Below are 13,806 nucleotides of genomic sequence, written 5' to 3'. Positions count from 1 at the left end.
AATTCTTCCCTTGATTTACTCAGCAATGCAATGTCATCGCTGAAGCGCAGATTGTTAAGGTACTCTTCATTACCTCTCATTCCTTACTCTTCCTACTCTAGGCCTCTGAACACCTCCTGTAAGCACGCGGTAAAAAGCATTGGGGAGATTGTATCCCTCTGCCTTACACCCTTCTTGATTGGTATTCTGTTGCTTTCTTTGTGAAGCACTATGGTAGCAGTTGATGCCCTGTAGATTTCTTTAAAATGTTTTTATATGCTTCGTCAACGCCCTGATTTCGCCGTGTCTGCATGACTGCTGATATTTCTACTAAATCAAACGCCTTCTCGTAATCTATGAAGGCTATGTATAGTGGTTGGTTATACTCTGAGCATTTCTCTATTACCTGATTGATAGTATGAATGTGGTTGATTGTTGAGCAGCCTGTTCGAAATCCTGCTTGTTCCTTTGGTTGATTGAATTCTAATGTTTTCTTTACTCTGTTAGCAATTACCTTTGTAAATAGCTTATATACTACAGAGAGCAAGCTGATCGGCCTGTTATTCTTCAATTCCTTGTCATCTCCTTTCTATGTATTAAGATGATGTTAGCGTTCTTCTAAGATTCTGGTACTCTTCCCGTCAGGAGACACTTGGTAAACAGGGTGGCTAGTTTTTCTAGCACAATCTGTGCTACGCCTTTCAGCAGATCTGTCCTCACCAGCAGCTTTGCCTCTTTGTATTCCCTCCAAGGCTTTTCTTACTTCTTCTATCATTACTGGTGGGTTGCCATCTAGGTTACTGCTAGTTCTTATAGTAAGGTCGAGGGGGTCCTGGCTACTATACAGATCTCTGTAAAACTCCTCCACTATTTTAACTATCCTATTCATATTGGTAGTTATTTTGCCTTCCTTGTCCCTTAGTGCATACATCTGCAGGGTGTCTACCAACCTGGAAAACCTGGAAAAGTCAGGGAATTTTGGACCCTTATGAAAAAGTCATGGAATTAAAAGTCTGGCCTGGGTCATGTAAACTGACTGTAGCCCATGTGACCATCATAAAAATAAGCATTACCATAGATCAAAGCTTAAAAAGCTACTCCGCTGGCAGCAACAGTGAACAGCGAAAAGTTGTGTGGAAAAAAAAAAAGCAGTGCGCAACTGTTTCTTTTTAGTAAAGACACAAAAGGATGCACCTACCTAAAGAATACAAAGTTTACTGACATTATGGCACCCGCTACGGGAGCCTTGTTCACAAAAACAGCCATAAGAAAAGCACAATGTCCCACTACAGTTTTTTTTTTTTACTTTAGGACTCTCGCCTGTATATTTTTTCTTGATCTTGCAACTTTTTTTTAACAATAAACTAGAAATAAAAAAATGACATGAAGTACGCTTAAGTAAGTGACGTAAGCATCATTAGTACATTGTTGGAAGCGTTCCTTCTCTCTTGTTCAGCATATGAACAGATGTCTGCATGTGCTGGTATTTGAAGTGCAGGCATGATGCAACTTTTCCTTTGGCCAGAACACGCACACCTGACCAGTCAGTTTGGTGGCCTGTAGAATCCACATGTTTAGCGAGGGCATATGAGGTCACGTAGTTTCTTGACGTCATATTTATGATTTGTTTAGCAGCGAGGAACATAAACTTTTTGTAGATAGTCGATTCTGGGGGATAGTGAATCAAAGGGGTTTTTAACTCTTTATTTGTTGAAATCGGTGGTCTCACCGATGTATTGGTTGTCACAATTGTGGTAGCCTAAAGAAAAAAAACAGATAGTGGAAATTTTCGCTTGGCAACTTGTCCTTCACATTGTCCAAAGCGTTCCCTAGCTTCTATATTCGTACATACACTATGTTGATGTCTGTTGCTTCTAGATATCATGCAGCGTATCTGACTTCTTGGTCACTACATGATTCACGTCATTAAATTTGTGCATGTTTGTCTTGACCATGATTTGGCTCGGCTTGAAGGCCTTCTGATTCCGCTTGGACTGCCAGTAGCAGGGGCTTGCCCGGCTATGTCATGCTTTTTTTTATTATTATTATCAGGTGTGAGACAGCTGCACATATTGTGCATTTTTGATAAATTTTCGTTTTCTTGCACAAAGCTGCTCCAAAAGCAGATCGCGAAAATTGTGCCGAGCTGCTCCGTTAAAGCCTCAAAAGCTAGAACTTTCATGCCAACCTCAGCTTTAGTGGGAAAAAAAGGCCTAGTTGAGTAATAAGACGTTCCCAATCTTTCTTTTTTTGTTTTGCACCTTTCTGGTGATGAAGGCTCCCATGCATGGTGCCGCCATAATCTCCTCTAAACTGTTGTAAATATGTGTGACCTCGCAAAAATGAGCTGCCGTGCATCGAGCATGCTGCTTCTACTAGCTAGGCTGTGTGTTCTGGTGCCTCTGTCACTTAGAGAAAACCATAGAGTCGAGTGGCGAGCGTAGCGTAGTTGACTCTCAGGTTCTTTGTTGTCTGTAGCGCGTTCCTCCGGTCCCTGCAGTTTCCATGTCGACGCTGCTGCATGCGGTCACCTACGCGTGCTCATTTGCCGTGAGCTAGTAACTGTAAACGTGGAGTCATTTTCTTGCAAGCAAGGCGTCTCCTGCATGCTCTGGCGCGTACACACGGGTTCTCAAAATGGGTTCCGTGAGCGATAGAACGCGTGCAACCCATTTCCGGTCTACGCACATTAGCTACTGATTTATTTAGGCAAGTGAGAAAAAAAATCATCGCCGGCAAAATCTGCGCATCGGTGTCTGCAGGTAGAAAGACTTAGTTATTTGTGAAGTCGTGGTGACAGAACACTTGTCCAAACCAGTTTCAACGAGATTAACGCCCACCTCGCCGCTTTATTCGTGACTCATGACGCGTGGGTGATCACGTGGCACAGTTTTCATGAATGATGATTTGCCACTGCTCCGTTTTGTAATCCAAACTCGCAACGAGTGCTTTAAACTTAGCATCATGTTCGATCGGTGTTTCGGTCGGTGGCCGTTCCGTTGTGTGACTTCGTTTTCTTTTTTTATTCTTTTTGTCTTTGCAATAAAACCGACCTCTGTACGTTCGGCGGTTCATTTGTGTCAACACGAATTGCTTACTTGCGAATTTCTTAAAATGCTGCGAGCGCCTTGCGCGAGTCTCAGCACGGGCGGCAATCGCAAGTCAATGTATTATCGGCAGTTCTACATCGACGGTCATGACCTACAATATTAAAGAAATAGAACTGGTCAAGGTGTGCCGTATTAATAACGTGTGATTTCTCGCGTGGAGAGGTGTTATCAGTATCATTCACTTATTATGTAGTGCCGTACGCACGTGCTTTACGAGATAGTAAATGTGGTGAGGTTTCTTGCATTCTGTACTGCACTCTTGAAGGTGGTCCCACACGAGGTGACTGCGAACGGTGGTGCAGCGCAATTTTGTTGTCTGTTAAAAGCTCATGCCGCTATCATGTCAGGTTTTTTTTTTAAGAGAAGGACCACTGTTACGTTACTAAGATTCTTGTGGAATCACAGTTTCTGAATTTCTTTTTGAGTCTGATGCTGTTTTCTTTTTAGACGTTTCCAGAGAACCTAGTTTTCAGCAAAACTTTTCATTTTAAATATTATTTCACATGTTTGTTATGAGAGCGAGATAGGTCATGTATTTAAAAAAATAGTGCAGTTCATACCTGGCTGTTGTGCCCTGACAGATTCCTTCTTGCCAGCACATGTTCAAACGTCATTGCTTTAAACGCTACCCCTAGCTTTCATTGCTGGCATCTGAGGACTTTGTCGAACTCTAATCGTCAGAACCCAGAGAAATAAAACATCAGCATGCATGTGCTCGTCGTGGAAAAGAAAAGAATGAAAGAACGAAAATTATGCAGCAAGGGTTTGTTCTTGAGACATTAGTCATTGTTCAGTGCAAGGTGCACAAAATATGCGAGTAGTAGGTTTTTTTTTTCTTTCTGAAAAGTATATACTAGAGCTGTGCAATTCAGGTGGGGATGCATATCAATAGTAAATGCAGCAATTCATGTCGCATCAGATCCCATCGAATTCACATTCTAAATAGTTGAGTCAGTAAATACAGGTTAATCTAATCCAATGCACATTCTAAGCGGCCTGGGCTGTAACCATAATAGTGAACTAGACTATATTCCAGTGGCGGAACGAACTAGTCTCCGGCGTCCTCGTTTTACACAGATGCCATCAGATAGTGCCACTTCTACGTTTTCTAGCAGCTTTGGCTGCATTGTAGGACTGCCATGGGCTTCTTTAAACTTTTAGCTGCAGTTAATTTTAACTCATGTGTTTGCTTTCTGGTTCTTCCAAACATTAAACAGCCAACTTGCTTACTCTCTCACTCGGAGGTTTCATTTAGGCCACATATACATATTTTTTCATAGTTACCGCACGTGCTCGGAACATTCTGAGCACTTGTGGCATATTTGTTTACTTATTTTATAGGAGCGCCTGATTTTTTCTATTACCCGAGGGTCTGTTTCGAGTGCACAGTTTTCCAAGCAGAAGTGGGGGTCAGGTAATTTGCTTCAAATCGTTATGAAAAACCTGGAAAAGTCAGGGAATTTTGAAAAAGCAAATTGGTAGACACCCTGATCCGATTTTTGCTTATCCGAAGTTTCCTCTTCACTGCTTTGACGCTTCCTCCATTCTTCAGAGTGTTTTCGATTTTCTCCATGCTATACCTTCTTACGTCGGATACCTTACACTTATTAATCAACTTCGAAAGCTCTGCCAACTCTATTTTGTTTGTTGTACTTGAGGCTTTCATGCTTTGGTGCTTCTTTATGAGGTTCTTTGTTTCCTGGGACAGCTTGTCAGTGTTCTGTCTAACTACCATACCTCCAACTTCCACTGCACACCCCATAATGATACTCGTCAGATTATCATTCATTGCATCAACGCTAAGGCTGGTTTTCTTGATAAGAGCCGAGTACCTGTTCTGAAGCGAGACTCCACATTCCTGCACTTTCTCTCTCAGTGCTAGCTCATTGATTGACATCTTGTGTATCAGTTTCAGTCGTTCCTTGTTCAAGTCTAGGCGAACTCAAGACCGTAGCATTCTATGGTCACTGCATCGTACCTTGCCAAGCACTTCCACATCCTGCACGATGCCTGGGTGTGCACTCAGTATAAGGTCTATTTCGTTATTACTTTTGCCATTAGGGCTCCTTCATGTTCACTTAGGGTTCCCTTGTTTTCGGTAGAAGGTATTCAAGATTCGTAAATTATTGCATTCTGCGAATTTTACTAATAGCTCCCCTCTGGCATTTCTAGTACCGATGCCATAATCTCCTACTGCCTGGTCTCCAGCCTGCTTCTTCCCTACCTTGGCATTGAAGTCTCCCATCAGTATAGTATACCTTGCTCATTGCCAATTCTATGTCTTCAATGAAGCTTTCAACTGACGCTTCATCATGGCTGGATGTAGACTCGTAAGCCTGTACCATTTTCATCTTGTATCTTTTATTCAGTTTAATTATGATACCTACCACCCTTTCATTAATGCTATAGTATTCCTCTATGTTGCCAGCTATGTTTCTATGAGTTAGGAACCCCACTTCCAGTTCTCTTCTGTGAGCCAAGCCCCGATAGCAAAGGACGTGCCCATTCTGTAGCTCCGTATAGGCCTCATCTGTCCTCCTAACCTCACTGAGCCCTATTGCATTCCATCTAACACCCTCTAGCTCCTTGAATAGTATAGCTAGACTTGCCTCACTAGATAAGGTTCTAGCGTTAAAAACGTTGCCAAGTTCAGGTTTCAATGGCGGCCTGTCCGCAGGCCCGTAACTAGGGGGGGGGGGGGTTGAGGGGGTTCTGACCCCCACCCCCGAAATTTTTTTGATGCTTTAACTTTTCGGGTGATACTAAAATGCAGTGTAACTTTCCTGGCATTGCTTCCCTCTTCTTCCTTTCTTCAAACCTACCCTTTTACCAGAACACCTCAGCGCTCCCTCCCCCGCACGTGCACCTGCCCTATTTGTACAGCTTTGCACTTCGCCCTCGCGTTCCTTCGAGTCTTTTTTTTTTTTAGATGCGGAGCATCTTATACTCGCGCCTTGTAGTGCGCCGTCCGCACCGCTTCTCGAACATTCGACAGCTGACGCGCGCGCATGCGCCGTCGCGCCGTCGCCCACTCTTCCACCATCTGTGCATCCCTTCCTCCTCTACACACCGCGCGCGCTTCACTCCTCCACCATCTGTGCACCCTTCCTCCTCTACACACCGCGTTCGACATCTACAATTCTCCTGATTCTCCAGTGGACGCGCATGTGGCGTCGCGCTTCGAGAACATTCAACAGCTGACAGTGCATGCGCCGTTGCGCTGTATATATACTCAAGGTCGGCGCTCGCTCGCTCAGTTACCGCTCGTCGGTTGGTTTGTACGGCGCGTCGACGTCCAAGGTCGCGGTGAAATGAATTCCAACGAATCCACAAACACAATGATCGACGTCCCTTCGACCAGCGCCGCCCTTTCGCATACGTGTGTACGTGTTCACTCATTTGACACCCCCTCCTACAACCACGTTAACCAATTTTGCCATCGACCCAAGTAAGTCGCAATTTAACACCCCATTTCACAACCACGTTAACCAATTTAGCCATCGACCCAAGTAAGTCGCACTTTAACACCCCGTTAACCAATTATATGGTCCGCATCCTCCTCAGTGTTCCCCCGAGGGAAGCTGCGGGCAATTTTTTTTTTTCGTCTTTCACACCGTAGCAGCTCCTTTATTGATTCCAGATGCTTTCCTTGTGCATTGCCACTGGAGAAGTTATCCGTCTGTGCGGACCGCACGTGTCGGCTTTGGGTTCCTACGAAAAGCGCTTCTACTTCTGTGAAGGTAAACAGTTTGACAGGAACGGCATCACCAACACGACGTGCGCAAATTTGCCAGGGAACGAAACCCCTAAGCGGAAAAACTCAGCGGCGCATTTCGAGGACGCAGGCTGCAGGGCAAACTTTTCTCAAACTGTAGTCCTCGCCACCGAAACGAATCATCGAAGATGACATCTACTGGAAGACTGACGTATCCGAGCAACTTCGAACAACCTTAACCACACGCAAGGAAATCTACCTCTTCTGTACACAGAAGGTATATGCGCCTCCCTACAAAGCGCACAAAGCGAGGATACAGCCGGCACACAATCCGGCACCAGCGGTCAACTTTCACAGGAAAAAAAAAACGCCGCCAAGCTGGGCTGCGTGCGGGAGTACAGAGGCTGACGTCACAGCCTACAAAGTGCATTTTTGGGGGGTCACGGCTATTTAATTAGCGCAGCCCAGAGAGAATTATGCAGGCGCCCAGGGAGCCGTCTGTGAAAAGATGACTTTTTCACAGGAACGGAGCAACACCTCCTTTCTGGACTGTAACACGGGAGTGCAAATGTCTCGGCAGTGCATTCTTGGGGGTTCACGTATATTAAGGGGAGTATGCAGTGCCCATGGAGTCTTCTGTGAAAAGGTCTTTAAGTAGCGTTAATCCTGTTTGCTGCAGCTGGAGTACAATAATGGGCCTGCATGCACACCAGCTGTAGCGGCGTTCAGAAAACACATGCGCCACGCGTGAGCCGGCGCGTTCATCACACTTCTACATTCTAGCCACTGTAAACTGGATAAGAGAGGAAGAAAACATCGCCCGCCGTTCACGCCAGGCAGTCGAAGCAGTCGCAAACGTCTTTTTGGAGCCACTGGCCACTTCTGTGTGCGTGCACAGGATTGCGGCAGCAAAATGAAAAGACACTCTGCAACAACGAAGCAAAGGAGTCTTGCGTCTTACTTCAAGAAAGTTCGAACCGATGAAGCGGACGGAGAAGAACCGCCTCCTTCGAAGGATAAAACTTCGCCCTCCTCAGCACTGGTGGAAAGCCAAGCACGTCTGAACTTCTGTAGCGACTCAGGAGAATGCACCGGTTTATATGAATCACCTGAGAACGAAGACAAGCAGGACACCCATGCGCCGCCGGGAAATGATGGTGGCTGCAGTGCAACTCCAAGTCAACGCTGGGCAAAGTGACGCCTTTACCACTGGGCAATGCCCAAGGAAGGTGAGTGGCATGGCACCTACACATTCTGGTTCGCCTCCCCTCTGTGCGACGAGTGCGAATATTTTCGACTTGGGACTGTTTGTCTCGAAAAGCAATAATGTAAATGATCCAGAGACGATGGAGAAGCTGCTGCTCAATCCGTGGACCCCTCCGGCTAACTATTATCCAGCCACAGGGAAAAGGAATCTGAAGTTCCAACCTCACTGGGTAGATCGTTACCCATGGCTTGTTTAGTCAGAGAAGCTTCAAGGAGCATTATGAAAATATTGCATAGTCTTCGCAAGCGAGTGTGCAGGAAAAGGGGAGCACCAGCGCTTGGGCTGTTTTGTAACTAAGGAGTTCACCAATTACAAGAAAGCCATGGACGCCTTTAAGAGCCACGCATCCAGCAGTTATCACGCCATGTCAACAACGCTATCGGAGAACTTTTTAGCAGTCCGGTCCCGCTCACAGCATGACATCTTAACACAACTTGACCACGGCCTTAAAAAGCAGGCGGAAGAAAACCGCAAGAACTTGCTGCCAATAATAGAAACAATCCTTTTCTGTGGCAGGCAAGAAGTACCGCTTCGCGGCACAGACGACTCTGGTTCGATAAATATGTCTGAAGTGCTGCCATTCAAAAATGATGGAAATTTCCACGCACTGCTTAGGATGAGAGCAAAATGTGGAGATGCCGCCTTGAGAGCTCACATGGAAACATCTCCGGCGAATGCGCTGTACACGAGCCCAAAAATTCAAAATGAGTATCACCCTCTGTGGTAAAATCATACAAAGAAAGATAGTGGAAAAGGTCAACTCAGGTTTGTGTTTTTCAGTTCTAGCTGACGAGGCCACTGATATATCTCGCACCGCCCACATTTCCCTATGTGTAAGGTACGTTGGGCACAACACGTCGGGAGTGCCCATTCTTAAAGAAGATTTTGTAGATTTCGTTCCCGTGTACGATCTCACTGGCAAGGCCCTGGCGAGCACAATCCTGAACAGCCTTAGAGGTCATGGCTTTGACCTGAACCTACTTTGCGGGCAAGGATACGACGGCGTGGCACCAATGAGTGGCCACCTTAACGGTGTTCAAGCCTTCATTCGTCAAACAGCGCCCAAAGTGTTGTACGTGCATTGTAGCGCCCACTCGAACCTTGCTCTGCTTCACGCATCCAAACTCCCCAGCATCCGCAACTGTTTGGGAACTGTATCCTCAACCTGTACGTTTGTGAGAGCTTCGCCACAGAGGACGAACCAACTGCGAGACAAAGTAGAAGATTTAACACAATAAAGAAAATCAGTTCTCTCCTTTTGCCGAACAAGGTGGGTAGAGAGTCACGATGCAGTTCAGCGTTTCCTTGAACTGTACGTGCCAATTGTGCAATTCCTCGAATATTTGGAAGAAGAGGCCGCGTCATCTGATACTTCATCAAAAGCTTCTCAACTGCTCAATGCCATTACGAAGCCCGAGTTTGTCGTTTCGCTTCAGATCTGTAGCGACCTCTTCTCTTTGACACTGCCACTTTGCAAGTTTCTTAAAAAAATTGACTGTGACTTGGCTCAAGCGTGCGATCACGTAAAGAATGTTATAGACGTTCTTTCCACAAAAAAGGCTAGTGCGGAAACGGAATTTAATAAGATTTTTCCGAAGTCGCTCTCTTTGCTGAAGATTACAAATGTTGAGATGGCCCTACCACGCATCACTAGAAGGCAGATGCAAAGAAGCAACGTACCTTCAGCTACTCCCGAAGAGTACTACCAGAGGAATGTGTATTTGCCTTTGCTGGCTGACTTCGAAAATCAATTAAAAGACAGGTTCGATGCCCATAAGAAGGTCGTGGTTGGCCTTAACATGCTGCTGCTGAAATTCTGCGCCTCGGCTAGCCTTTCTGATATTGATGATGCAGTGCAGTTTTACCTTAACGACATTCCTTCGGCTAATGTCATCGAAGCAGAGTTCACACTGTGGGTGAACAAATGCTGCCAGATCAAAGAAAAGAATCGCCCAGCTTGTGCTTTACAGGCCTTAGAGATGTGCAACCGCGACATTTTTCCGGACATCCACAGCCTACTTTCTATCCTGGCGACTTTACCCGTGTCGACGTCGACCCCGGAACGGACTTATTCCACACTGAGAAGGCTGAAGAGCTACCCTCCAAATCATATGAACAACGACAGATTGACCGGACTAGCACTGCTCAGCATCCATCGAGAACTTCAAGTGACCCCAGAACAAGTCCTCACAGAATTTTGCAAGTTGCCGAGAAGGAAAAACTTCCTCGTTTAAACTTCCCTCTATGTTTCAAGAGTCAATTAAAAGCTAAACCCAGCTAGCCCAAGCTTCAACCCTTCTATCCTTTAGCAATTACGAGGAAACTATCCAGCAAGCAGAATGTGCAAACGGTAACAAGAAGATCGGAATGTCGGGCGACTTGTTTGTTTGCTTGCATACATGCTGTCACGGACTGCCATTTTTGCGACCCGGCGTAACGGCAAATTAACGGGCGCCGCACTCCCTCGCTGTCCGGTGGAACCGTTCGCTCATGAAAGGCTGGCCTTTAGTGCAGGGAAGTACTGAATGGGGTGTTCTTCTTCAAACGTTAGTCGCCGATGTTTGATCCTTTGTACCTACGGCGGCGTCAGCAGGGTCGTCAAAGGCCGCAATGCACGCCGAACTAGCTGTAGACTGCAAGACGCACCGGCTGAAACCAAGGAAGCTGACCATTCCTACGGGCAAAACTGCTTGTGGACAAGCCGTATGAGAGAACCCCAACAGGTTGTCACTCTCGCTCAGTTGAGGACCCTCTCCTAATTAAAAAGGGACGTGGTCAATATATTTTTAGGGTGGAGTTTCTAACAATGAAACGTGCATGATTGGACCCATGTAGAGGTCTCTTTTCCCCCAGGACGAGAATCAGGGGACACGGAGGTCGATTTAAGAGCATGATTTCGCCTTGCTAAGCAGTCTAGTTGCTGACCAACATGGTGTAGAAGGAGATCTAGAAGTATCCCTTAAGTGGTTGTGGCTCCGTGTCGGCTGGCCACCTAAACTTAGCCATTCGTCTTGTTGTGACGCGAAATTAACGTCTGTAACGTAGGCATCGGTACTTGAATGTCGAGTAAGCTCAACCTGCTCGAGATCGGCTTCAAACACTAGCCTCCCGGAAACACCAGCTCTGCAACACCGCCGACATCGCAGTTGTGCCAGAACTCTCTCTGACTTCTCGCATCCGATCGTTGTGGACTCAACGCTGCCGGTCATCACAGGTATCCCTTCACCTGTTTATACCTTCGGACTTTCTCATCTGTAGTTTTATTGTTGGTTAGTTTTGTGTAGTTTGTAATACTTCTCTCTTGTAAGCTGATTTATTGATTTTATATGTATTTTGTTAGTTGGTATTAAGTGTTGTACTAGATTCCTCTGCAATATTCCTAGATTCCTCTGCAGTGCTGCAATACCACTAGAGTTTTGTTTTTCCCCACATACGTCTCTGATCTCTTCACTGTCTCTGCCTACGTACGGAACGACCTAACCTGCTGCCATTCCCATCGCCGACTTCGCGCTGGCGACGCTAGAGTGACAGCTTGTAACACATGCGTACCGTTTTTGTACCGCGGTTATATTGTGTTACTTCATCAGGAGCCGTTGGTCGCGGTGTCCCCGGCTTTGGTGGTGCTATTGTTCAAACTTATTTCTTGCTTTAACCAGAATTTGAGGTTGACATACCAATTTCTTTATTTGGGTACAAATAATTGAAAAGTACCATCGAATTATTACAAGTAAGCGATGTACTCGTTTTATTCACGAAAATAAGCCAGTATAAATATTAAAAAATGGCAGCCGTTCTACACACAAACCCCCCCCCCGAAAAAAATTCCTGGGTACGGCCCTGCCTGTCCGGACCCAAAGATTCTTAGCACCCTGTGCTGCGTTGCAGATCTGACCGCCGTCGTGGTCAGTTGCTTCGCAGTCGCTGAGGACTGCAAGTTAATTGACGTATGCATGTGGGAGGTAGCGGCCAAATCATTTTCTGGTGAGGGAGTGCGTAACTGGTGGTGGTCACCAGTGAGGCCGCACCCCAAGCCTCATTATGCAGTTCATCACGCGGATTAAAAAAAAAGCTGGTTTGGGAACTGCACGGTACTGGGATTCGAACCACGAACCTCTTGTATGCGAGGCTTATGCTCTAATCACTACGCCCTTGCTGAACTACACCTGGGCTTCTTATCAGTCTTTTAATGTAATGAATCCAAAATACTTGTGTTCGTTTGATAAAGTTAGTTGGGTTTCATTGATTGCATTTAGAAAGTTGGATATATTTGTTGTATAATTATTGGGACATTGTACTCAATTGTTTCTTCATAGGCCTGGCTTTCAGTGTTCCCAAAGGAGTTGCCATTCCTATGAGGTAAAGCAACGAGACTTTTGTCATTTTTGCATTAGGGCATGTTTATTGGTGTTCACATTAGTGTGTGATTTTCATTTTCCAGTCTTTTTCGTTCCTGTCCTAGGGCATGCACTCTGTTTCACTCTTCCATTTGTTTCCTAGTGCGCACTTGTATTTGTGTGTTTAACACAGTATTCTCCACCCAGCCTTCAGAACATGTACAAGGAGCTAGCGAACGATATTCCTGGCTTTCAGCAGCCTTCCCATGGCAACTTGACTGGATGGGCACAGCAAGGTAAGAAGCCATGGATTTGTTTCTGGAAAAGGGACTCCTAGAACACGAAGTGTTTATTGAGGGTTTTATGCATTCTATCGATAACCTTGATTTTGTGTATTTGTGTTTCTTCGGTGTTAAAAGGGGGCAATGCATTGGGCTCTGTGGATGTGTTCCGGGGAGCCAGGTTTCATCATTGCCGCGAGGATCTTGTTCTTGAGGGCTTTCATTATAGAAGTGTTCAACAGTATTTCTTTAGTCACAGAGGCAATTGACTTCCGTGCTTCAGTCATCTGAAGCTTCACTATTTACTGCTAAATGTAAGGGAATATTGATAGCTAATAATATAAATACACTCAAGCTCATTATAGCAAAGTCCCACCTGCCACAAAAACACTTCGTTACATACGAAAAATCGTTTTAAACATATATTTGTGGCACCGTAGCTATGACAAAGCTATTTTCCATTTGCTTTGTTATAACCAATAATATGTTATATCTGAGTTCATTATATTGAGGTTTGACTGTACCCACAGCCATTCTTGGAGTGAACATGTTGAGGCAATGTGCAATAAATCATTTAAAGAAGCTCTGCTATCTCCAACGGACACTCCGAGTGGCTCCTCAAGATACTCTACTACTTACTCACGAAAGACTAATCCGGCAAATTCTTGAATAAATGCCAATAGTGCTTATAAGAAAAAAATGATATTCATAGAATTTAGTCTGTACAGTCCAAAGCCGTTCATTTTATATGCTATAGATATGACACATTTTTGCCTTCCTCTTTATCAACTCGTTTGTCACCCCTTCATCAACTTGTTGCCTCACTGATAGTTTGATAGTTTGAAGTGTGTGTATTTCATAATTAGCTCAATGTGCCTCAATAGTTTAGACAAATATGTTAAGTTCACATCCTTTCTGCACTCGTAGCTCTCACAAACTAACTTTTTAACATTTCAAATCAAAACTGATATGTTCAAATACAGCTTTTTTTTCTCCCTCAACAATTGTACACTGGAATGCTTTAATAAAAGGTATTTATGAATTGCGATGTCACAACTTTTTGTTTGCACTTCATCTGCGATATCTCTCTCCTGCAATAGCCCCGATAGGGCTGCAGTAT

General features: G+C 45.1%; 1 protein-coding gene across 1 annotated transcript in view; it reads left to right on the top strand.

The window, feature by feature from the left end:
* LOC119175779 (uracil-DNA glycosylase 2) overlaps positions 1–13,806 on the top strand; it is a 59,778-nt gene that overhangs the window by 17,756 nt on the left and 28,216 nt on the right. Inside the window, exons 5-6 of the mRNA XM_037426750.2 lie at positions 12,385–12,427; positions 12,613–12,701. Of these exons, the coding sequence (XP_037282647.2) occupies positions 12,385–12,427; positions 12,613–12,701 (132 nt within the window). The remainder of the gene's footprint in view (positions 1–12,384; positions 12,428–12,612; positions 12,702–13,806) is intronic.

This window comes from Rhipicephalus microplus, chromosome X, assembly GCF_043290135.1.
Source record: "Rhipicephalus microplus isolate Deutch F79 chromosome X, USDA_Rmic, whole genome shotgun sequence".
Classification (NCBI taxonomy): Eukaryota; Metazoa; Arthropoda; class Arachnida; order Ixodida; family Ixodidae; genus Rhipicephalus; species Rhipicephalus microplus.
Note: the sequence above shows the minus strand (reverse complement) of the source record. Positions and strands in the feature narration are given on the sequence as shown.